Source organism: Anas platyrhynchos, chromosome 1 (assembly GCF_047663525.1).
Source record: "Anas platyrhynchos isolate ZD024472 breed Pekin duck chromosome 1, IASCAAS_PekinDuck_T2T, whole genome shotgun sequence".
In the NCBI taxonomy this organism is placed as follows: Eukaryota; Metazoa; Chordata; class Aves; order Anseriformes; family Anatidae; genus Anas; species Anas platyrhynchos.
In genome coordinates this window covers 84464337-84489392 of record NC_092587.1, presented here as the reverse complement: position 1 = coordinate 84489392, position 25056 = coordinate 84464337, and the positions used below count along the sequence as shown (strand labels likewise).

Sequence of the window (25056 nt, the reverse complement as noted above, 5' to 3'; positions counted from 1 at the left end):
ACCTGGTCTCTTCACCAGCATTTTGGTACAGGATTTTCTTAGAAGAAAACAATTTAATTGATCACTTCGTCTGCTGAGCAGAATAAAGTCTGTATTCGAGCATGTGGTTTCACTGTAAGATGGTAACAAGGGTAGGCACTGGTGGTGTAGTCGCTGGTGCAAGCAGGAGCTGCCTTCGGAGTCCTCTCGTGTGATTCACTGGCCGTCCCTTCAGGTACTGTGACCTGGGCGTATGAATTTCATCAAAAGCCTGGTAGAAAAACATGGTAGAAAAGTCAGTCTTCCTCATTTTTTTCCCTAATGAAGCATATGTGTTAAGCTGCCACTTTGTTCCCTTGGAATCATTGCAGCATGTGAAGCTGCGCTCTGTTTATCACCACAGGTGGTCATAGGGCAGGATAACGCAGGGTAACATAGCATCGTCTCACGCCTTGCATGACATCGTTGTTAATATACACAGCAACCAGCTTCTCTTTTGCTGTCTGCAGCACAGCACCGTTGATTCCTGTTGGTTTTGTCCTTCGTGGTGACCAGAGATCATTGCAGTGCGTTGCAGGGACAATTCACCCCTTCTGTTCCCCCCCCCTTTTTTTAAACCAGTGCAGTATCTTCTACCTGACTCTAATGAATTTCATTATGTGGATTCCAGAAATTTCTTCATTTGGATTAGCGTTGCTGTCTCCCAGAGCATTTTAACCCTCCTCTGCCCTCTTTTTGTTCATGGGATTTTTTATCTGCCAGTCACTAGAAATGTTAGAGCAGCCTGGTCTGGCCGCAGAGCTGGGTCTGGTTTGGGCTGGAGGCTGGGCTAGAGACCTGCAAAGGTCCCTTCCATCCCGAGCCACCCTGCGATTCCAGTCTTTTTCCCATCCCTCACAGCTATTCTTTTTGCCCATTGTGTTTGTCCTTCTGAAATTCTCGTTCATCTCGCAGGGACTGCTTTGTGCAGCTCCCTGTTTTCTGTGGGGTAGTCGTCAGAGCTTGCTGAGAGTACATGAAAGTTGTACGGCACATTTCACCAGCTGCACAAAACTTCAGGCTCCACCTGATTTGTTTCCAAGTCTGTTTGACAGCGTGGCATCCCTTTCCAAATGTGTCAACAGTGGCACGGCCCCAAAGAGTCTGTAATTGCCGCCTCCTGGACTACACTACTGGACCTGAAAGAGGGTGTGAAGGTGAGCAGGGTCCTGCAGTCACTAGGTGAACCTCCTCACTGCCTTACGACTTTGAGAAGGGAACCAAAGGGATCCAGAAAGCTTTGATGTTGAAATCTCTCATGGGTCACAGTCTTGGTTCCTTGGATCCTGCGCTCCCCCAGGTGTCTCCCAGCCAACGCCACCAGCCCTCAGCACATCGCCCCCAGGGGAAGGGCGCCGTCCCTGGTCCCTGCCGCACCGCAGGGAGCAGTGGCTGCTTCAAAATAAATCCGAGAGCAGATGGCGAGGCAGATTATTGTTCATCCTAGGGCGATGATGATGATGTGCCAGCTAGCTGCTGGTTGTCTATCAGAATTAATCAGGAGATGGTGCGGCACATGATCAGCGAAGCCACCGCTCCCCCTGGGAAGAGGGAAGGAAGAGGAGAGAAGCAGCTCTGTAAAATGAGTTGTCAGAGATGCGGTTGTCTCCAAAGATAGGAGAAGTTGCCTGTGAAGGGGAGACTATTTAAAAAGAAAAGCAGGAATGGGCTTAGGGTTTGGGTTTTTATATGCACACATGCTCTTTTATATAGCTACACTATGCCTAGCTCCTAAAAAGCAACTGGGTGCATGTGATCAATTTCTCCCTGCTTTTGTCTCACTAGAATTGTAAAACATCTGAAATAAAAACATTCAAGAGGTTTATAAAACCTTTATGGATAGGAGCTGTACAGATAGCATGAACCACGATGCGAGCATATGCCTGGCTTGGCTTTCTGGTCTGTGTCAGAGGAAAGGACTTGCCACTTGCTGTGCTGAAAGCACTTCACAAGCATTCACTCCCTGGATACCCACAAAATAAACTAGGCAGAAGCTGACTCAACCCATCGAGCTGAAAGGCAGTAACAAAGGTACAGCCTCAGAGTTTTCATGCCTTAGCAGTCTGAAGGGTAGTTTACCCCTGGTGTCTTTCTTCTTTTCTTTTTTTTTTTCTTTTTTTTTTTTTTTTTTACTGTTTGACTAAAGAGGTTAATGAAATGGCATAACAATTAGCAGATGTCGTGTTTTGTTTCATCAGATTAAGAAACAAAATAGGGAGTACCTCGTGGGTTGTTGTTTCTGTAATGGAAGTCAACAGCAACTTCAGGTCACTTAGAGGAACTGTCAGTCTATTTTATTAACTCAGCAAAATTTGTTAAACTAAACTTCTTATTCTGTGTCTTCAGCTTCTGTTGCCCAAGCTACTTGTCATGGCACAGCTTTTCCTCCAAAGATACGTTTTTCTGGGGTGTGATTTATGGAGGACTCACGTTACTGTTTCTGAAGATGATTCAGGTGATACATTAAATACTTTGTTATCTGAGGCTATCAGGCATGGACAGTCTACTTAAAGACCACCTTTTATACAAACATACATTGTGAGATACAAAAAAGTGGGATGAAATTTGCTTTTTTAACTACTTTTCTTTCCTTTTATACTTTGTAAACATCAGCATAGTCCTGGGTTGTTAAAGAGATACTTGCCGTGTCAAATAATCTTTGCCTGTACGTAGCAGTGAGTGAAAGGCAAAGCTGAATTAAGCTTTTTTGGCTCTTATTTTTCAGGTGATCAAATTTGAGATGTTAGCAGTGAGGGGAAATCAACCTGAAGCAGAAATAAGATAGAATGACATGAAGAGAGGTAATCCCTCTGGACTCTGAGAATTTGCAAATGTCAAGGAGGCTTTTTTATTGCTTTGCCTGGCATTACTATAAGCTTCGTCAATATATCTCCTCCACAGCTCCACGAGCGAGACAGCAAATCACCAGCAGGTTATCTGAGACAGCAGGAATCTTTAGGTCAGAGACGTTCTTACAACACTCCTGATGCCAGCAAGTCCTTCTCTCTTGCTGGTGTTGCAGATGATGAAATAAATTACTTTACTAGTTTATCTCTTGTTAGGTATAGGTCAGGCTGAGCTGGAAAATTTGTCTTGCGGGCTTTGTTTCTGATCAATTCTACCGTGTGCCATCGTGGGAGGGCCAACTCTTAGTGTTTTACATCCCTAGCACCTGAAACTTCCCATCTTTGTTGTCTTTTAATAACTGAAATAATCTTGGGAATTAGTTTATTCCAGTGTCTCTGCACTTTCAATCTGCTATTATTATTTTTTTGGCATGCAGGTTTCTAGAGTAATTTAAAGTAAGGGGGTGCTCTCTAAATCTTAAGTATTTGGGTGCAGGTAGGAATGAGTGGCACACATACTCTGCAGTGAGAAGATTCCCATTTCTTCTGGTCAGCATTACTCATTTTGACCATGAAACCAGTGATAAGAGACTGCACTGCAGAAAGCAAAACTTGTCCTTAGCTGCAGAAGGTTTTTCCCTCTGAGAAGAACACTAATTGAAAACATCCCCCCTTTTTCTAAGTACGAAATACAGGTGAGAGTGACAAGGATTTGGTCTCTGAAGGGTTGGTAGCAGAAATGCTTAGTTTTTAACATGTCCCTGGGGCACTCCTGCTGGCTCACCAGGCCGTGCTGGCATTTTAGATTGTGTTCTGAACACTGGTCTTAGCAGTCCCTGCTGTACATTTTGCCCTGTAATTCCCCTCCAACTTTCTTTTTTGGACGTTTTGGTAGGCCTAGAGTGTGTCAGGTTCTGCTGGTGCTCCAGCCTACGTCCTAGAGCCTGTGTGATGGTGCTTTCAGCACCGCTCCCCGTTACAGCGATGGTCAGTAAGAGAAGGGGTGAAAGATCTTTTAAAAAGATTTATAAAAATACTCTGTAATGCAGCAGAGTTAACAGGTGGGACTTCCAGGCAAAGCATACGTGTGCATGTGTCAGAAGGGGATCTGTTACCTTTTGAATGAGTGAGAATACGAGGTAGCTGATAGAAAATGCTACCTTGCATCATCCTTCATATTCCCAGCAAAAAATGAATCCCCAAAAGTCTGTTGGAGAGCAGTACCCATTCTTATCTCATACTGTTATATATCTTGGCAGTGCAGGGGCACCTTTCAAAGAGTGCAGGCTAGGAGCATGATCTATCACAGCAGTAAACAGCAGATTCAGTGAGGGCTGCCTGCGAGCTGCTCCAGACCTTTGGAAAGGAGGATAATCAGCTCCGATAATAGACTGGCTTTGTTCTGAAGTAACCAGCATCTGAAAAACCTGCTTTGTTCGTGTGAAGGGCCTCCAGAGCCTCTCAGAAAACAAAAAGGGAAAAGCAGACGGAAGAGCAGCGTGTCCTTTCGGAGCTGGCCCATCTTGCAGTGCCACTGAAAAGAGCTGGAAACAACGTGCTGGCGCGGAGCTCGCCCTCTTCCTTCCTCCTCCTCACTGTTGCCAGCTGCTGCCATCAGGCTTCCACGGCCACCACTGCTCGAAGCAGCGGTAGGGAAATACGCACGCTTCTGCCATTGGCCTGTTGGCCTTCCAAATGGTGCCTTGGGACGGTGCTCTAAGTGTTTCGTTCTTGCTCTTTGTTCTTCAATAGATTTCTGGTGTGTACACGAGCAGATTTGCATGAAACGCAAAGCCTCAGCATCCCTTGTGTAACCTTCTTTTCAACTGGAGTTTATTATAATGAGGAGAAAATGGCATTTTATTTATTTATTTATTTTTATTAATCTTCATTGTTCTCTGTTGGAGGTCCTTGTAGCTTTGTGGAGGAAAGTCATGCAGTAGGGAATTTTCCTTACCGCCTGTTAATCCTGAAAGGAGTCTGGAAGGAAAGACTTCTGGTTATTGGCATTTCTGAGCCATCTTCTATTGAAATTGATGCCCTTTTGGGCTACAGGTGGCACAGGAGGTGTGTCAGGGTTGTAAATCCCTCTTCTCAGGGAACATGTTGCGTGTTGCTAAATGGATTCGGTAGTTAGAGCAAGCGTGGAAGAAGAGATCTCTCCCAGAAAACCAGAAGTGCCGATGTGGGTTGACAGATTGATCTCAGGCACGGGAATTATTTCACGGCTGCTATTGCCTGACACAGGAGGCTCTCGAACGAGTCTCAGGACATTTCTCTGCTGCTTTTTCCTTGTCCCTCGGTGCTTGAGGTTTTCAAGGAAGACAAATGCTGTCCTTACGTATTCTAAGGTGTTGCCAAGGGTGTCTTACCTCAGCAAGTCCTATTTTTACTGTTAACAGCAGGGTTCATTGTGTGCCGAGAGGGTCCAGAAGAAGGGCTGGACGCTATTTTTGGCCATCTGTAATAACGTTCCAGCAGCACCATTTTTCCAAGTTATGCCTAGGATAATGTAACTGCCGGAGTAAAATCCGCTCTGCAGCTTAACAGAGAGACCTTCTGTTTCCAGGACTGCCAGTCCCTCAATTTTTATACATTTACACAGTGCTCTCAGGGAGAATAAATAATACATGAACATATGTACCGGCTAAGTGAAATTTCCTTCTGATTGTAGCGAGACACTGGTTGATGGCAATTACCAAATATATTTCCTTCACCATTTGCTAATAGCGCTGGGTGTTTAAGAGCGTGCCTTTCTCTCCGTTGTTGTTGTTGTTGCCACGAGTTGCCATCTTCTTTTTATTTTCTGAACAAATTGCTTTGATCCTTCTTCGTATGCTGGAGAATTGCGGTTTTGAACCCTCCTGAACAGGTTTCTTGCAGTATTACCTCATCTGAATCAGAAATAGTGCCACTGCCTAAGTGCCCTTAAACGCTGTGTCTGCTGTATCTATATTACAGTACTAGAAGCTCTGAAAAGAAACCGATTGACATTAATCCCAAATGAAGTGTTTATTCTCTCTTTAATACCTGGTGGGCAATTCAGTCCTCTGAATCCACATTAAACAAGAAAAATGTTTAAGAAGCATTATTAGGGCTCAAGATCAGGTGCTCAGAAGCCAGAGCTGTACCTGGGTGTGCATATATTATGAAATGGTGTTGAATTGTATGATCAAATACTGGTTTTTACACTTAGCAGATTCCCAAAATGAACCTTTTTTGGGAGGCTGATTTGGAGAAGTATTTGTATGGGAGAAGCATTTAAGGCTGCTTCCCAAACCTGTTGTGCGTGTGGGTTAGACAGAGAATGCTGCCCTGAGGAGCAGGATTTCGTACTCTTGCCTCCACCATGGAGCCCCCTACCATGGTGAACAGGTCAGTAAAAACAAGTTGGTGGCAGGGGAACAATCCTTGCTCTTCCCCAATTTCACGCAAACCTGTCTTAAAATTTTAAGGCCTGCTGCTGGGAAGTATTGATCTCATAGCTCTTAAATCAGTGGGTTTTGTGCTAGAGTATGTACATACCTAGGAGAAACTGGGTCTAGATTTGGCATGTTTAGTGCTAAAAGGAACTTCTTTCACTTCATTTTTGGTTCTTGATTTCCCATTTGTGAACTGTCTTAGGAATTCAGATGTCTGCCCACAACCCAGGATGTTTGAACCTGGTGGTACCTCTCCAAAAGAGGGAGAGAGAGAGGAGGAGATGCTGTGCTTCCCTAGGCTGCTACCAGGAGAGTTGTCAGCGGTGGGGGACAGGCTGCTGTGTTTATCACCAGCCTCATCTGGCTTGTGGCTGTGGCTGTAGTGCCTTTCCGAGGGGTCTCCCAGAATTTCCACTTCTCTGCTTTCAGCCATCCCCAGCCTGTCACTGCATCTGACCAGCATCACTGCATCTGCTCAGCTGCAGTCTGCCTCGTCTTCTCTGCAGCCAAATGTTAAAGCAAGCTTCTTCAGACTGCTAGGGTAAAGCCTGCTGCGTTTCCAGTTTCAGTGGCAACACCGAATGTTTCATTCTGGAATTTGGGTTACCAAATCTTCCCTAAACGGCACCTTTTCCTACACATGGTCCACTGCTTGTACCAGAAGAAGCTTTAACAGTAGCATGGATGTCGTGGGGTGTCCAGACAGGGCTGACAGAAAAATGAACGCTTCCTGTGTCACATTTCAAGCCGGAGCACTGCAGTCAGCCTTGGGCTGTGGCGTGTCCTCGAGAGCTGGAGATCCAGCGGACCATGAAACCCGTCTTAGGAAGATGAGATGTGGCGTTGCGTTTTATGTAACACACTGTGCTCTGTAATTGGCTTTTTAATGCATTTATGGAAACGTTGAAATACTCGCAGAGAGAACAGTATTGCTGTGTTGTTCGGGAAACATTTATTTGGTGTTTTTTTCTGTCCTTTGCCTAAAGCAACTGGGTTTTGGAAGTCAAATATGAATATAAATGTACTTGGGGCTATAGGGCTCCACCGTGGGGAGAAAAGAGAGATGGGGCCAGGGATGGCTAGGAGGTAAAATTGAGAGGAGACTCATCTTTCCTTGGGGCAGGAAGGTGTTTCCCTCTCAGACACGAGGAGTTGGTTTCTCACTGAGATGCTGAGGATGCTTTAATGAAGGCTGAGCAGCCCCGTCAACTCCGGGAGTCGCTAAAGATGAGCAGCTGCTGAAGCCTAATCTGCATCAGCATTAATGCAGTTAACCAACAACTGTTTTAACAATCAGCTCTGCTACTAGCCTGGTTCATTAAAGTCCCTAAAACTCTCTTTGCTTCAGTTTAATCCCTCAGAGGTGAATGTCCTTACATCCGAACGTGGAGGTTGTTGTGGCAAATAACGATCCAGGCCTGCTGTAGCCACTCAGCCTACTATTTCTGGCTGTAACGATTCGGGAGGGAAGTGCCTTTAGGTGCTGTCCTAAGTAGTCCTCTAAATCCTGAAAATCAATGCGAAATGAAAGGAACTTAATTATAATTTGTACTGACAGCACTGCCTATTACTTAGGGTGCTAAGGACTCCCATTACATGAGCATGGATTGGTTGTGGACGGAGGGGATAGGAGTTGTACTGATCCCTTCCCTTCCCTTCCCTTCCCTTCCCTTCCCTTCCCTTCCCTTCCCTTCCCTTCCCTTCCCTTCCCTTCCCTTCCCTTCCCTTCCCTTCCCTTCCCTTCCCTTCCCTTCCCTTCCCTTCCCTTCCCTTCCCTTCCCTTCCCTTCCCTTCCCTTCCCTTCCCTTCCCTTCCCTTCCCATGGGAGTGGGAAGAGGCTGGTACTGGAAAAAGCCACTCAAGGAAAGAAAGTTGGACAGGGAGGTCTGAGAAGTGAGAGGCTCTGGAGTCCAGGCTGATCAAGCAGGAGCAGGTTGCCCAGACGCCCTGCTTCCCCCTGCAGCCGACCCGTGCCGCGCTAGCAGCTTGTCATCTTCTCTGCTGCTCCGATCAGTCAGGTGGCAGGGGGCTGTGCGGAGCAGGGGGCTCCACACCTGCTGATAACCATGCACAGCATCACCTGGAGATGGGCCCGTGTCTGGTTCCCTGCTGGTAGGAACCTAGCAAGCTCTGACCTTTCCTCGAGATCTTCAGTCATCCCTTTCCAACGTCACATGAAGCACTCGGGGATAGGAAGTGCGGAAATGAATGCTGCTTGCGCATCCTAAAACATTTTCCCTACCACGGATTTTTTTTCCAAAGCAATTGTGCTTTGCTCAGTAAGAACGATGAGCTGTGTGCATATAATGTTTTTTCTCTGGTTTGCTGCAGAAGAACTAAAAACGTGTAAAAATCAGCCATTTACTGGAAGAAGATGGCTCCAGTAGCCACAGCAGCGTGATCTGATGACCCTTCAGGTCAGCTGTGCTTCTGTCTGGTCTTGGACTGGTCATTTCTAGGTAAATTTCTCTAAGGCTGTCATTAACAGTTTCTCCTAACTCATTTGAGATGCCCGATTCTGGAGCCTGGAAGATAATGGGTAAAAGCCCTGCGTGCTTATTGCAGGAACAGAAGTTCCCGAGAAGCATTTCTCAGGCATTACAAACCAAGTGCCGCTCAAATCTGCAGATGCTGCTGAAATTTTGCCATCTGTGCCTTAGCTCACCCCCCATGTAATGGTAATAATGCTTCTTCTAAAAGAAGCTTGTAGGAGATTTTGAAAATAAATTACCTTAATGTTTTGTGGTTGCAGTGGAGAATAAAGATCTGGATGAGGCTGAAGGCTGGAGTAATAAAAATGAGCTGGAAGGTTTCAGTGTGAAGTACAGTGTCGTGTACCCAGCATCTCCTGCAAACCTCTCCTGTGAACATGGAGCTCATCAGCTGGGAAGCGCTGAGGAGGAAAGGTCTGGAAGCATTGCGAGATCTTGTGATAATTGAGGCAGCACTTTCATGATCTTAAAAGGTCTCAGCAGTTATCCCAGAAGCACTAATGCCACTGGGCTTCTGGGAGGTCTCATCTGGAGAGTTGTGTGCGCTGCAGCTTTTCCTGAGTAGCAGAAAGGTGAGAGCAAACTGCAGGAAGTGTGCAGTGAGCCTGATAAAGTGATCAAACGAATGGGTGGCCACTTTTATAAGGGGAAGAAGAATGGGTGGCTTATTTGCAAAGTGAAGGTGGAGGGGATAAGCTGGAGGGCAGCTTGTCAATACACCTGAAGGGTTAACAAGATGCAAGCTGGCTGGGGTGAGGTACAGTTTGCAGGACAACACGGATGGGGCTTTGGGCAACCTGGGCTGGTGGGAGGTGTCCCTGCCCTGGCAGGGGGGTGGAACTGGGTGGGCTTCAAGGTCCCTTCCAGCCCAAACCATTCTGTGATCCAGCAGAAGACCTTCTTTGTGTCTTTAACATTCAGTTCCAGTTAAATGTGTGCATAGGTGAGGAGCCAAACTAACACGGTGGGACCGGTTTTAATTCTGATGTCTCTTCCCTTGGGCAAGCTCCTCTGGCAGCGTTGCGGTGGTGCACGCAGCTGAATTCGAGCAGATGTAGCACGCACGTTTGGACACACCGCGTGTAAGGCATGTGGGCGGTTGACCTTTTCCTTCTCTCGAGTGAAATCGAGTCATTAGGAATTAGCTGCAAATATCCTGGCCCTGTGCTTCCGAGCTTGAGCTGCGCGAATCGTAGCACGCCTTGGGGAGCCACAGTACCGGCGTTTCAATCCTTGAGGGAGCAGATGAGGAGATCTCTCTCAAAAGGCTGGTTTTTAACATGCTGGGTGCCTGAGCGTGGAACAGCAAGGTGTGTGTGGACAGAAGGGGATGCACGTGCTCCGTGTTGATACGTCCAAGGTGCAGGGAAGCTCCGGGTTGCCTGCTTGCCCTGGCTCGTGCAGCGTATTTGCGTGGCAAACCAGCAGTTGTGTCCAGGCGGAGGGAAGAAATACATCCCAGGAGTGGGCACACGGCCATTCTCAGCCTTTGGATGGGCTCCGCTTCACGTCTGTCACATGCAGTAAGCATTTGTGAGGAAAATGTGTCACTGCTGATGTGACATAAAAGCTCTGGTGACATTTTGCGACCTCTTAATGTCTAGCAGAAGAGGTTCGCAACACATAAATGCCATCTGCCATGGCAAGCCAACTCCTCGGTTCTCTGATAACATATGCCTCTTATGAAATGCTGCATCACCTCCAAAAAATCAGCATATTAATGGAGGAAGCCTGTCATTTCACTCATTCCCCGATTCTTTACATAATCCATCTCTTAACTTTATTTTTTGCTTGTGAAGAACCCTGAGGGGGGGAAGTTGCAGCAGATCCACGAGAGCTCCAGGAGTTCTGTTCCATTAGAGCTGTATTTATTGTCTGATTTCTTGGTCCTGTGAACCGGAACCATTCTCCCCCTGCTTTTAGTCTTTAGCAAATACTTAGTGTTCACAAAGGGACATGAGAAAAGCAGGAGCTGTCTCAGGAACCTACAGCAGGACTTCGGGGTGTGTGGTGAGGTGGGGTTGTAAAAAGAGGAGAGGTTTCTCTGTTAACCTGGGTTTGTTCCCTTAGTCCATTATGGGAACCGAGATGTGCTAATTATTTTCAATTGATTCAACTTGTGCCAATTTGTCGTGCTGATAGCTTCAGATGCAGGATAAGGAGACCAAACTTTGGCTTCAGTTCTTGCCGGGCTGACAGCTTATATAATTGTCCCGTTCTTGAATCGATAGCGGCAGTTTTTGCAGGATGAAGAAGTAAGCACAGAGTTTTGTGCTTGGATGGGAGAGGAGAGCGCCGTATTTACTTACCCTTCATGGCACGTGCTGCTGTTGTTGGGTGCTCTGGCTGTTGCAGAGATGTGACAAACTTTGTAAAGTGACTTCTTTGCAGGAAGTTTGTACGTGTTACACTCCACAGAGACAACACACTCGGATTAATTTGCAAGTAACGATGAGCAAAAGCTGTTTCAGATGGTGCCAAGGTAGAAAATTGCATTTCTACAGACTGTGGTGAGAGGCAACAGATTCTGCCTCCTGTCATAAACAGTGCCTTTATGCGTTTTCCAAGAACTGTGGAAGCATTGTCTAGCCCTCACAGCCACCAGCGAAGAAGCTAGGTCTGTTTTTATCGCTCTGTTACAGGCAGAGGAGATACACTGAAAAACAAAGTGACAAGACTAGCAAATCTGTGCAGGCAGCAGGACGAGACACCAGCAGCCCTGGCTTGCAAGCCTGTCCCGTTACCTCGTGCCCTGGGCCAACCCCATTCTTCCAGCTGTGTTTGTACCTGGTGTCAGTGATACAGCCGGCTCCCACCACTGATGGTTAGACAGAAACATGCCGATTCCCTGACACAACCTATCCTCGGGCTCCCTGTTAGTAAAAAGACATCTTTCCCTTTCTTCATTAGGGTGCCGAGAGATGATACCAGGTGTGTGTCGGTGCCACGGGAAGGATATGTAAAAAAGAAATGACACAGGGCCAAGAGAAATCCCGAGGTGGGAGCGCAGAATTTGTAGCCACGTAGCTGTGCCCGGCGTGTGTGAGGACAGGGCAGTGCACTGTGCTGCTCCCCTCGCTGCAGACCATATGGTGAGGGCCTGCTGCGAGCGCTTCCCCAGGGTTCCTGCTCACAGATGGAGCAATGAAACCGAAAGGCCTGCTGTGAGTTCAGTAGGGTTTTTTTTTTTGTAACTGTATTGCCATGCAACCGTTTTGGTTGCCTCTGTTTGACCTGCTTTTCTAGCTCATTTAAAACGTCTAGCAAGAAAGGGCGTGAGATTAGGAGATGTCTCAATCGTGGTACTGCAACACATCTGGGCTTCTCAGAGCAAGGAGCTGCTCCCCGAGCTGGTTATCACCGGGTGACATCAAAGTGCTTATTGCTTTCTTGGCTGCTTAATAACCAGGTGCACTGCGTGTGGGAGGGGGTTGTCAGAGTGAGAAAAGCTATTTAGCATCGAGCAAAGAAAACAGTGAAGCGCCCTTGTTTAAAACGCTGCGTAAAGAGCTGGCCTTGTTGCTTTTCTTCTGACGCTAAGCAACTTTTTTTCATTTCAGGAACTTTCCGCTGTACTTTCTGTGAGACTGAAGTGGAAGAAGATGAGTCGGCAATGCCCAAAAAGGATGCAAGGACACTCGTGGCAAGATTTAACGAGCAGATCGAGCCCATCTACGCGCTGCTTCGTGAAACAGAAGATGTTAACTTAGCCTATGAAATCCTCGAACCAGAACCCACAGAGATCCCTGCCTTGAAGCAGAGGTGGGAATGGGCCCTGCTTTCTCTCACTGCAGTGCTTCCTCACAGCACGTTCCTCTGCTCCGCGAGGTTTTCCCAAATCTTCTGCAACCCCTGGCTGCATTCAGGTCTTACTTGTTCTGCACCAAGGGTGCTTCACTCTCATCTTTCTCTCAAGCCCTTTTGTTTATTCCTTTTGTTTCCACCCAGCTTTTGAAAGTAAGCAAAATGCATTCTACATTTCATGTTTCAAATCCATATATAACAAAACTTCTTTTTCTGATTTTCTCCTACTTGTTACACAACTCGTTTTTGGGGGGAGACCATGTTATAGTCAGAAAATGTTTAAAATGTTCCTGCCCATGGGAAATGACACTTTCCTTCAGAACATTCCTAGCTGTACAAAAACAGATGATGTTTAAATAATGCAGAAAGATGTGGGGAGCTGTCAGTTTTGTCAGCTCTGGTGAAATGTGATGCACTTCTCTCTGTTTTAAAAAAAATAATTAAACACACAAGAAAAAAATCTGTACCATGGGGATGGGGGGAGAAGCATTCCCACAGTTCCTTGGGGTGCTTGGCTTTTGTTAATGGGAGAGCGAGCAGTATACTTTTTTTTTTTTTTACGTTCAGGCTAACCTTGAGAGAGAATGTTCATCATATATTAATGCTGGACAGTTTCTAATTAATATAATAAAAAATTACTTGTCTCTTTCTAGCCAAGAATATAGCTGATTTTGCTCATCATTCTGAGAGAAAAACAGAAGCCATGTAGGGAGGGGAAGAGATTTTTCCAAGGTCATTCAACATGTCTTTGTTGATATGGGGAGGCTTTGAAGCCTTTATTCCCAAGCTGAATCACGAAATTTTGCTTTAAAAACTCACTTCTGTAGTTCGTGTAGTAGAACCGGGATAACCCCACCAAAAAGAGGGTCATTTCTCAGCCTTCCCATGGCTACCTTATCTCAGCGCACAGGAAAGGAGCACAGCAGAAGCCTGGTGCAGTCCCACGATTAAATAGCAGCACCCACTTGCTTGACTCTTAAATACTTAAAAAACATTGTAAATGATTAATTACTCTGAGCAGGGAATGACAAAATAAATAGGCATTTTTAAATCCTTACTTGAGCACAACTTGCTTCAGCACATACAATGATTTAATTATTTATTAACGCTTATTAATTCAAAGCAGCTAATTGCATGAAAGTGCTGCTGTGAGATTTTTTTTTTTTTAAAAGTGCCAAACCCTGGGTTATTTATTCTCTCTCCACTTTATGGAGCCTCGAGTTTCTGAAATCATTGCCGAAACTGGCATTCGATGCTCCTGAAACAGACAGAAAAGGTCACAAAGTGCCTGCGTCTTCTTTTTTTTTTCAGAGGCACAAGCAACTCGTGTTTCCAGGAGAGTGGTAGCTCTAACCAGCCTCACTGACAACTTGTAGCTGTCACTCACCTGACAACGTGGCTGGTCACATCTTCATTTACACTTTTCTAGGAGGCAGTTCCTTCCCGTAACCTTGGCAGAGCATTAGTTAGCACCATAGGTTTCAAAATGCACACGCTTTACCCGAGCCATTCTCCATGGTATCCTAAAACAGATGAATTTGAATACCTCCTCCATTTTCTTATGTCAGGATAACATGATGTTATAGAACATAAATCTCTGCAGAATTCATTTCTGTGGTCATGCTATCAAGGACCATGGGTTGTTCCCTATGAAGCTGAAGCTCTTAAGAGCAGCTGAACGAAAAAGTGCTTTAGTTCAGACACAGCACAAAAGGAGTTATCCCCGTTTTACAAGACCTTTTATTAATAGCCTGGACAGGATTGAGATGAAGATTTCAGGTTGTTTTCCCATTGCACAGTGTGGTTTCTGCGGGCCATACCTCAGCTATGTCAAGGATTATTTATGTCACCTTTGAAGGCAGCTTAACCACTTAGTGAGCGATTTCCATCAGGGTAAAAGAACAGAACAAATGTAGCCAGATCTGCGGCCCTCAGCTGCCACTGTCTGAGCAGGGTGGCCTAGAACTAGGGGAAAAATACATCTTAGATCAAAGAGAGAGAAATTACTGGCAGAGTGCACTCCCTCCACCTGTTCTGTGCTGCCTGTATGGCAGCTCGCATGCCTGGCCTTTTGCTGGTGCCTGATTTAGGGTGCTCAACCTCACCCTTTGGATCAGGTGTGCTGAATAGCAAGATCTCCTCTTGCAGTGAGGGATATCCCACTGGTCACGCAGCCTCGAGGTCGTCCACTCCCAGCAGTACGGTGAAGATGCAGTTGCCCAAACAGCGCAGTGAGTTGAGACACGCTTACAAAGCTCGCTGGGGTCAGAGAGTAGATAGAAGCTGTCTGGATTATTCCATGCAAACGTGACACGTTGCCGGAGATGGTTTGAAGTAATTCACATTGTAGGTGTCTCTTACAGCTGTTACCTTCATCTCTGAATCCCTCCTGACGTGAGGGAAGAAGTGTTTTGCTACTAAATGGTGGTGCGTAGGAAAGAAGTCCATTTCAAACACACTTACGGGGACCTCTGTGCAGAAGTATTATTAGGCAGCTCCTGGCACTGCCGAGCATTCAGCTGTCACGCTGCAGTCATGGAGAGGCAGAGGCTGGGGGAGAGTTGCATTGTGTGTCTTGTGAGGGAAGTGGATTACATAAAATTGTCAGGGAAACGCTGGTTACAGATTTCTATTGTGTGGGAAGCAGAGCGGTGCTTTTCACAGAACACATGCCTGTCTTGGAAAACTGAAAGGTACCAACACTTGAAATCAGGCACTGGGAAGAAGGTCTCGGTGTGGTTCCTTGGCTTATGTAAGCAACACATGGGCACGGGCCTTCTCCTTCAGCCCAGAAAATCAAGGCTGCTGTGAAGCTTTCCTGGTGGGGCTGGCTGGGGGAGAGAACCAGCTAGTGTGTGGACACATGCTAACGCAAATATTGTGAGGTATTTTATGAAGAGATCCCAGCAAACGCACTTATTAGGAGGTCATGAGTAGCCCTGGACCAAGCAGAGGCTGAACAAACCAATACTTTGCATACGGGGAAGAAGGATGATCACCTACCTCCGTATTTCCCCCTCATAGTTTACACCTAAAAACCAGGCACGCTGAGCTCATCAAGCAGCGGTTAAATCCATGCTGAATTAAAAAACTGCATGTTGCTCAGGCCTCCAACTGCAACCTTGTTTTCAGCTTCTCCGTTGGAGGGCAGGTTGTTGGGCAGATAGCAGCAAGTGAACCCTGTGTGCTCACAGCTCCTGTCAGCTCAGCTGGTAGCAGCTGGCAGCAGGACAGGAACACTGCTGGGATCCTTCACTGATTTCCTCGGGATGAAGATCTTCCTTCTCAATACAAAAAATTAGAAATTCCTGGTAGCACCATGAAAATGGCAGTTCTTGCTGCAGATCCAGGCAGATAATCTGGTGTGTTACAAAGCTGGCCAAGAAAGGGCTCATTCTGAGTGCTGCTTTTCTCTCTCTGACTTTTACCTAGCAAAGAACGTGCAGCTGGTACGGGTTCGGGGACAGCTGGCGTTACAAGCGGACACCATCGGGAAGCGTGGACTACGAAAGGCCCATCCTACGAGGACTTGTATACCCAGAACGTTGTCATCAGCATGGAGGACCAGGAGGACATTAACCGGTCTGCCAGCGACGGGAAGCCAGCCAGAGAGAGGCCAATTTGGCTCCGGGAGAGCACGGTGCAGGGGGCGTACGACCCTGATGAAATCAAAGACGGTAAGGAAACGCGCAGAGCACAAGTGCTGCTCTGCTTCTGGGAGTGCTGGGAGAAACAGGTTCCCTCGTGCGTCTACAGCTGTTGCTCCCAGCACTCCAGATTTTGTCTGCGACCCCCCGCTGTGCAAAGCACCTGTGCGTAGGTAGATGGAAAAAATGCCCATTTATTAGATCCGGGATGGAAATGTAGGTCAGTGAAGCTGAGCTGCCCACGGAATTGCATGTTACTCCAAAAATGCTATTTATCCGTTACCTCTTCCTGTACCCTTAGTAATAGGTGTTCTTCTGCCTTGAGAGTTTATTGCTTTTCGATGAGGTCTTTCCTCTAGAAAGCTGAACCCCAAAATAAGACACTGCTGGAAAATAGAATTTATTAACATTTGGTGACTCTGAAGCCTATGAAACCTACCGGCAGTGTTTTTGTGCTCCCAGCATTCTTCTTGCCAATTATTTTTCAAAATGTTTCATGTGAAAAATCTGTCAGAAAGAAAGCTTCTGGAAGCACAGTAGGACTGTCTGTCACAGGTGAGTCCTTACTGCTTTCTAGTTGCCTTTGCTTTTATTTTCATTCGGTTGGAGGTTAGGTTGTTGGTTGACCATAGTCAAGATCTTGTAGCGACCAGAAGAAACATTCTGCACTGCTAAGTTGGCTATTTAAACATGGAGACTGAAAATGGGAAATAGAGACCCTTTATCATTGGTGTGTTAGGGAATTGATAGATAAAATCTTCCAAGTCACCTGAGGATTACAGAATGGCACTGTTGGTGCCCTAGGGAGAGAAGATGGCAAAAGGGAATCACGTGTAAGCACAAGCCCTGAAATCATTCCTCTCCCAGTACCCAGAGAGGAGTGGAGTACTATAGGGACAATGAAAAAGAAAACAGATGTGAAAAAATGGCCAAAAGACACCCAATTATGTTGCTTGCATGTAGCATCTTCAAAACAAATGGATCTCAAAACATTTTCCAAATGGATTACACAAAGTGAGGTGATGGGAGGAACCTCCTCCTGCATTTTGTAGCAGAAGTTGCTACTCAGGAGCCATGCTGAATTCTCACCCAGCTTTTCAGCTAGACATTCAGTCCATGTCTCCTTCTAAATTGGTTCCTTGAGGTGACTTTTGGTGTACACAGCATAAATGCTTCTGAGATGCTGCTGAAGGACGTTGAGGGGGAGTGCTCCTTGGAGCACAAAGGCGTCACTGCTTAACCTCCAGCACTGCTGGAGATCGAAGCTGGTGGAAATAGCCTGAAATTGGTGCTGGAACACATTTCTGTGACTCTGGTATGATACAAACAGGAAGGCAGAAAACTTGCGACCACTGGCAGAAAGCATTCACTGCATGGATCTGCCAGGAACAGTGCTCACGTGCAGGAGACCACAAAGTCCAGACTTTGAGCCACAAAGTTTGGACTTTGTGGAGCTGCCCCGGGCTGCTGAGCACCAGGCTGCCAACACAATGCTTTTGGTCTTCCTTTCTTTCAAGATTTTTTCATTAATGATAGTAGTTGTAGCCATCACCTGTTACCGCAGCTTCATTTACAAGGAAAACACGAGTCCCGTAAAGTTAGGGGTGGGTCTTTAGGCCTTAACTGTACCACAGGAACGACTCCCCTGGATTTTCGTGCTAAATGCAGAACTTAATTCTTAGTTTACCCATTTGTCAGCATTTCTCTGTCTCAAGCTGAACAAAGTACATGGTGCATTTTCGATCCTGGAGGGAAACGCTTGAATGTCCAATGCCTGGATACGGTGCGCAAACGATGAAAGCCCAGGGATTGGAAAAGAAGTCAAGTGGTGTTAATGTATGAGGGCAGAAAGCCATCCACCTCAGCTCCAGCAGCTGTTTGGATGCAGCCTGTTCCAGTGCAAGAGAGAAAGTTTTCCACGGGGAGTCTGTTGTACTTTTTAGGCCTTTTTTTGTACATAAGGTTCTCTGCATTTCTTTTCTTTCTTTTTTTCTTCATACAGCCCGTAGGTTTATTGGTGCCGGGTGGACTCACAGTTCTCTCAGCAAAAGTAGGATTAAGAGAAGGTTTTTTCAGAATGCCACTTTTTGAGCAAGAATTCTATCTGTTGAGTCTGGGAGCTGCAGACACCCTGCCACAACAAACCCTCTCAGCTCACGAGAAAACTCTCACTCCCTTCTGTCTCTCTGCAGGGGGCCGGGATCTGGACGCCTTCCAGGAGCGTGAGGAGGGCCGGGCGGCTCTGGATGACAACGAGGAGGTGATGCGTGCCCTGCTCATCCACGAGAAGAAGACGCCCTCTGCCTCAACCGTCACCGTCGGGGGCTCCGCTCCTCTCTCTGGCGCCAACGCCAGTGACTCGGAGAGCGAGACAAGCGAGTCGGAGGAGGAATCCCCTCCCCGCCCCGCTGCCACAGCCACCACGGCGTACGGGCTGGAGGAGGAGGAGGAGGATGAAGAGTTCGAGGTGGTGGCAGAGGACCCCACGGTCACAGTGGCTGGGCGCCCGCACACTTACAGCCAAGTGAGCCAGCGCCCCGAGCTGGTGGCCCAGATGACACCGGAGGAAAAAGAGGTTTATATCGCCATGGGGCGACGCATGTTTGAGGATATGTTTGATTAACTGCTTCCTCACGGGGCTTTTTTTTTTGTTTTTTAATGATTTTTTTAAAGCCAGAGACTCCCTTGTAAAACAGAAGGCTAAAATGCATCTTGCCTCCCCTGTGCGCAGGGACACTGGGGCCTGCAACTGCTAATCTCAGGCATCTTGCCCACCAGAGAGGGGGAGCAGGAAGGCTGCATGTGCCAAAACAGGTAGGGGAGGACAAGTTTTAGAAGGGAGGATGCTTGCAAGGTAAAAATTTTAGGGTTTTAGGGTTGCCTGCGCACAGGCACTGGTTTAACCCTCTGGCCACGGAACGCTTACTGCTGAGCAGCCCTGGGGGCAGCCACCCGTTACTTTCCTCGCTCCCCTTCTCTTCTTAGTCACTCTCAGCACCTCAAGGTCAGGGGAAACTTGAAACACGCAGAGGGAAAGCCTTGTTGAGCGCACAGAGCCACCCTTTGTCAGTGTAACAAAAGCCCTGCACACATCTGAGCTGTCAGAGAGCTCCGACTGACCCGGAGATGCCTTCCTTTTCCAGCAGTGCTGTCTGGCGCTTCTGCCTCGCTCTGTCCAGCCCCCGGTGTGGCAGACGGTTGGTGGCGGGCAGAGAAATGGCATGGCTAGCTTCTGGTTGCAGTCACACCACCACGGTTGCATCATTTTAAGAGGAATTATGCAAGTTTAAATTCTGCTTCGGCACGCTCTCTTCCCACAGGAAGACATTTACCCGTGCCTGCAGAGCAATATCAGATTTGTAAAATGTTTTCTCTATCAATTGAAAGTGTTGCTTTTTTAAAATTGTCGTGTTTTCCTATCCGGCAAGAGAACAAAACAAAAGGATAAAAGAAGTTTGTGTTGTCGGAGGGTAGGGGCAGTACTACGTGCTGCTCGGTTTACATGGGCAGCATCAATTTGCTGTTCACTGAGACTGTAAATCTGTTTTATACTAACTGTGCTTTCTAGGTTCTGCTAACCTTGTAATGCCTCCTGTGGTTTTATTTTCAGTTTCTCCCTCTTTTGATCTCCCTCTTTTTTTAGCATTTTAAATTCGCTTTTAAGTCATTTTAAGGTGGAATAAATAAATAGAAACTCGTTCCCTTTGTTGTCGTCCAATTTGTGGTGTGTCTAGGTAGAAATGTTGTTTGCTTATCATTTCAATTTACTCGATTCAGGAAAACAACCAAGCTGAGGCCCTCCTTTGGGGTAAGGATGGTTTGAAATCCCACATAATGTCTCTGCTCCACATTGCTTCTCCTCACCAGAGCTGACTTGAATGCCTCCTGTTACCTTCTGCGCTTGCAGGGAAGATTCTTCATGAGAGCGGTGCTTTTGTGGGCTCTTTTTGATCACGATCCATTCCTTTCCACCTTCCTCGGGGGATGCGTATGTGAGTGAGAGAGGTCTCACAGACCTTTGTTCCTGGTTAAAGTGGTGCCATTGCATAAGGCGGACTTCTAAGCATCAAGCTTCTAAATGCCGAGCCAGCCAGAGCTGATAAGCCAGATTCAGTGATCAGCAAGCAGAAAAACAAAAGTTCTTTACCAGTTCTGTCTAGAATTTAATGTGGTTGAATTCAAGGCTAACCCTGGAGAAAAGCAGGTCAGTTTATAAGGAGCCAAGGCTAGAATCTGAGAACTAACCCTGAATGCAGCGCAACTACTCATTCTCGTAACATACCAGGAGTTTTTAGTCTGCAAAATCAAGCTGTAGGTTTATAAACTCAAGTGAAGAAATCTTGGTCCTTTTCCCTTTCCCTTTCCCTTTCCCTTTCCCTTTCCCTTTCCCTTTCCCTTTCCCTTTCCGATACTGCATATATATCCAGCCTAGGCTTCTATGAAGTAGGGGCTTTAATCTTTCCCACCAAAGTTCCCGAAAAGCAGCTTCCCCCATCAGGGAGCCTGCATCCATCCAATTCTTCCTTCCCGTGTCACGGCCTCCTTCAAACAGACCCAACCGGCTGCAGCGCTGTGGGAGCCGAGGGAATTGAAGATCCCCCGGAGGAAGGGCGGAAAACCAGCATCACCTCCTCCCCGAGACATCTGAAGAGAGCTGCCCGCTGGGTGCCTGCCGCAGCAGGGTGTGCTGCTGGGGAGCCTGACAGGCTGGGGGGGAGGCTTGCAAGGTTTTTTTTAGGGTTTTAGGGTTGTCAGCCCCGTCCTTGAGTCCTGCGGCGCAGCAGGGGCTTGGGCTTGGTGCCCTGGAGGAGGGAAGCGTCACGAGGTGCTGCAAAAAGTCACTCCGAGCCGAGAGCAGAGCAACAGCAGCTGGGCCACCCAGGGCCACCCTCTTCCAGAATTACCCAGCAAAATCTGGGCTTTTTCCTTGTCGGGATACCTAACAAGCTGCCAGAAGGTGGCTGCTTATTTAACGTCATTAACGAGGCAGAGAGAGAGAATGAACCTCATTGATACCTAAGCGAAAATCAGATTTTTTTATATTATCAAGAAGCACGTTAAGGGCAGCGAGTACGTGTGCAGCCATCCTGGGAGCAGCCGACAAAGAGCCTCTGCACGAGATGCTTGAAACATAACAGGTATTTTTGCTTAAAATACATCCCTGACCTAAATATAATTTGATTTCCATCCCTTTGAACAGCTCAATGCTAACGAGGCAGGCAGGGATGGCAAGGAGGAGGCCGAGGCAGCCGCAGCACGGCAAGCGGCTCGGCTGGGCTGCAGCGTGCTGGAGACCCTGCGCCTGCCTCCCCCCAGCACGGCCACAGGAGGAAACCCCACGCTGCCCACCTGCAGGAGCCAGCAGGGATCCAGCCCCAAAATCAAGGTGGATGGGATGCTGTTGAGTGAGCACGAGAGTCTGTGTACAAAAACAGGTGCACCTGGCAAGGAGGAGAAAGGGGAGCGCGCCGTGCGGGTGTGATTAAAGCCCTGACGTGCTGCTTCTGTTTGTTTTTCACCTAGAAGCTGTGCTGCCAGCCTCTGCCATCCCGTTACTCGCTGAAAGAAGGCGGACAAGTGGTGGTAATTCTGCAGCGAGCCGAATGCAAGCAGAGCTGAAGAGCCTGGCTCATTTCCACCCGGTAAGCCAGCCCTCCTGCTCGGAGACGTTTTTTCTCCTGCATTTGGGACAGTGGAAATCTGCCCGGTGATGTCAGGAGATGAAAACCATCCCCGGTACAGCGATGAAGATGGGAGAGAGCCGGTGCCAGAGGGAAATGCAGCCTTTAGAAGATGACGCATCTTGAGAGAAATTTCCCTCTCGCACCCTCTCCCAGGCCACACGGGTGCCGTAACACAGGTGAAGAAAAACGCAGGGTGCCCACGAGGCCCTCGGCTCGCAATCCACTTAGCCTGCTGCATTCCCCTGCCTCAGAGCCCATTAGGCTCATTCCCTTTGGGGATATTAACAGACAAGGCATTTGGTGCAGTTTGGGCAGGAGCTGCTGTCAGAGCAGCACGTAGCGGCTGAAGTTTTTGGTAGCCGCTCATTGGAGACCATCTGAAGCCCGTAATGAAAGAGTTCATCTTCCCAAATGACAGATGTAGCAAGCTGTGTGGATTCTTCCAGCAAGACAGGCGTCAAAAGTCTCATGTCTCCAGTCCTTCCCCTGTTTTGTTTTGTTTTAATTTTGTATTTCTCCCTCCTCACGCAGTGGGCATCACCATCAGGGATGCGCCAGCGGGCCCGGTGCTACCACAAAATGAACTCTGGCTTAGCGTCGTGCTAATGGGCTCCTCGCGGGATCGGTAATTTACAGGCTAATGGAGCCCTCCCAAGGAAAGCCATGAGTCAAGCCATTAGAAATAGCGAAAACAAACAGAGTAAGTGCTGCGCCTGGAAGTGTGTTTGCTCATGTGGTCAACAGCAGTGCTCAGGAGATGGCGCTGGAAAGAGCAGCGCCCTGCTTGTGGCAAGTGTCCGGAGCAATCTGAGTCCGTAGTGGACACGAAAACTGCTTCTTGCCCATCTCAGTTCTCATAAAAGCATTACCACTGGCAGCCCGTGTTGGAAAGGACATAAATAGAGCATCCAGCCAGCCCCCAGGCGGCCAGGAGGCAGAGGAAGAAGCAGAGGATGCAGAAAAGTTTTGGCAGAGGGGGACGTGTGCTGCTGGAGCTGGGGTTTATTGCTCTCCTCTCCAACTTGTACGGGGCATGGCACGGCTGCGCGTGCGGGATGCTCGCTGCCCATGGAAGCGGAGAGGAAAATGGAGAGGTACCAGGAGAGCAATAAATGGGGCACTTATCTCCTCCTTAATCACAGCCCGGCCTGCAGGAGGCCTGCAGGGAGATGTAATGCATTAAATACAGGTATGAAATGAAAGCTTGGAAATGTTTCCCTCACCTGAAAGGACTGAGAGGCTGACGATAGCACAGGCTCGGTTTTGAGGCCCATCCTGAAATTTCCTGAGTGTGCTTGTTGGCAATCCCAAATGGACGCAGCACGGTGCTCCTTCTCAAGATGCTTTCAGCCCGGGGAGGAGACACGTCTGCGTTTCATTTTGCTGAGGGTACCACGAGTATTGCAGGGCTTTCTGGCTCCAGGGCTGAGCCCCAGGTATGAGACATCAGTGAAAACCCACAGCTTTTTTTACAGCTGAAGATTATAGCAGCATGATGAGAGGTATTTCTCCAGATGCCTTCATCAGCTACTGATACAAACTGCATCAAATCATTTAGGGTGGCCTGAAAATAAGGTTTGGGTCTCTGGGTGCCCTTTTATCAGAAGAAGGCTCTGGAACACGTGGCTGAAAATGAGGAGAGGTCTCCATCCTGGTACCACAGGCAGCCGAGCGCGGATGGGATGCACAATTATCACAGAACCACAGAAAGGTTTGGGTTGGAAGGGACCTTAAAGATCACCTAATTCCAACCCCTGCCCTGGGCAGGGACACCTCCCACCAGCCCAGGCTGCCCAAAGCCCCATCCAGCCTGGCCTTGAACACCTCCAGGGATGGGATGGGGCACCCACAGTCACAGGCACAATGCGTAGCACCTCTGAGGAACCCTCACCAGCCCTTCCAGCGCTGCTGGACACCACGGAATGGTGCTGCTCAAGGTGATGGCTACAATTACAACACGTACATTGTCAACATTTGGTTTTTTCTTTCATTTTCTGCCCTGAAATTCCCCAAATGGTCTTCAGTTGCTCTCGCCCCTTAGGTCCAAAAGGTCTTGCTGGTGAAATATTCCTCTCTCCCCGCTTTAAAATGACTGAAGTGGAAAGTACGTGTGTTACTGGATTTCCTTCCAGGTGTCTGGCAGCTTAATTAATCCCAAATCACATTTGAATATCTTCTGAGATGGAGGCAAGATGCTAATCCACTTGCATAGGAAAAGGCCTGTGAAGATAATCGCTTCTGGGTTCCCAGCCCCGTGTCTCCTCAGCAGCCACATGCTCGTGGCCCCCAGGTTCCCTGCTCTGTGCCAGCCCTTCTGGAGGCAGCTTTCCTGTCCTGGAGCTGAATATCCGTCTTCCAGCCCGCTCTGCTAACTGCCTAATGCCCAACCTGTGTCTGAAGCAGCTTCCGAGTTCAAACGCAGCCCTCACCAAGGACGCAGCTGCTGAAGAGGCAGGATGAGAAACAGATGCAAACCAGGACGCCAGACAAACATCCCCAGACTTTGACACACGAGATGTTTATGACCCAGACTATTTACAGGAAGATGTCAAACATAATCTGAAGATGAACAAATAGTCTTGCAGCTAAACGAGCAGTAGAAATAACGCTGGCTACAGGCATGTATGAGATGCCTCTGAGCCTGGTCATTTCAATCACGGCTTAGAAAGGATGGCAGAAGTCTGACAGGCTCAGTCCCTTCACTTCCCAGGTCGTAAGGAACTGCATTATCAGGCAATCTATAAAATAAATATTTTTTAAAAATCCAAGCTGATTTGCTTTCTGGTGTACACAGGCTAAATCCCCTTGCCTTGCTCCTGCCCGACCTGCAGCGTGTCCTGCTCTGTCACCGCTTCTGACGGGCTTTTCTTCGAAGTGAGCTGAGCAGAGAACTTGTCACTCAGAAGTCCTTACTGGGTAAAGCTGGATATTGACAACAGTTCACTGCAACCTTGCAATCTTAAGGAGTGACTCTGGATATCCTGTGCCTGGGGGATATCCGTGAGCAGAGCAAACTGGAAACGCCGTGCCCTGCTTTGTTTGCACTCACGGCTCAATAGCGAGTGGCAAATTCCAGGCAAAACACCCCAAAGCTGAGGGTGAGGCTGCACGCAGGTGCATATATGCACAAAGCCATGCATACA

The 25056-nt window shown here is 47.8% G+C and overlaps 1 protein-coding gene across 1 annotated transcript in view; it reads left to right on the top strand.

The window, feature by feature from the left end:
- GTF2E1 (general transcription factor IIE subunit 1) overlaps positions 1-19928 on the top strand; it is a 46587-nt gene extending 26659 nt beyond the window's left edge. The window contains exons 3-5 of the mRNA XM_027449658.3: positions 12339-12540; positions 16015-16259; positions 18422-19928. Coding sequence (XP_027305459.1) covers positions 12339-12540; positions 16015-16259; positions 18422-18852 — 878 coding nt within the window. The 3' untranslated portion in view covers positions 18853-19928. The remainder of the gene's footprint in view (positions 1-12338; positions 12541-16014; positions 16260-18421) is intronic.
- The last annotated feature ends 5128 nt before the right edge of the window (positions 19929-25056 follow it).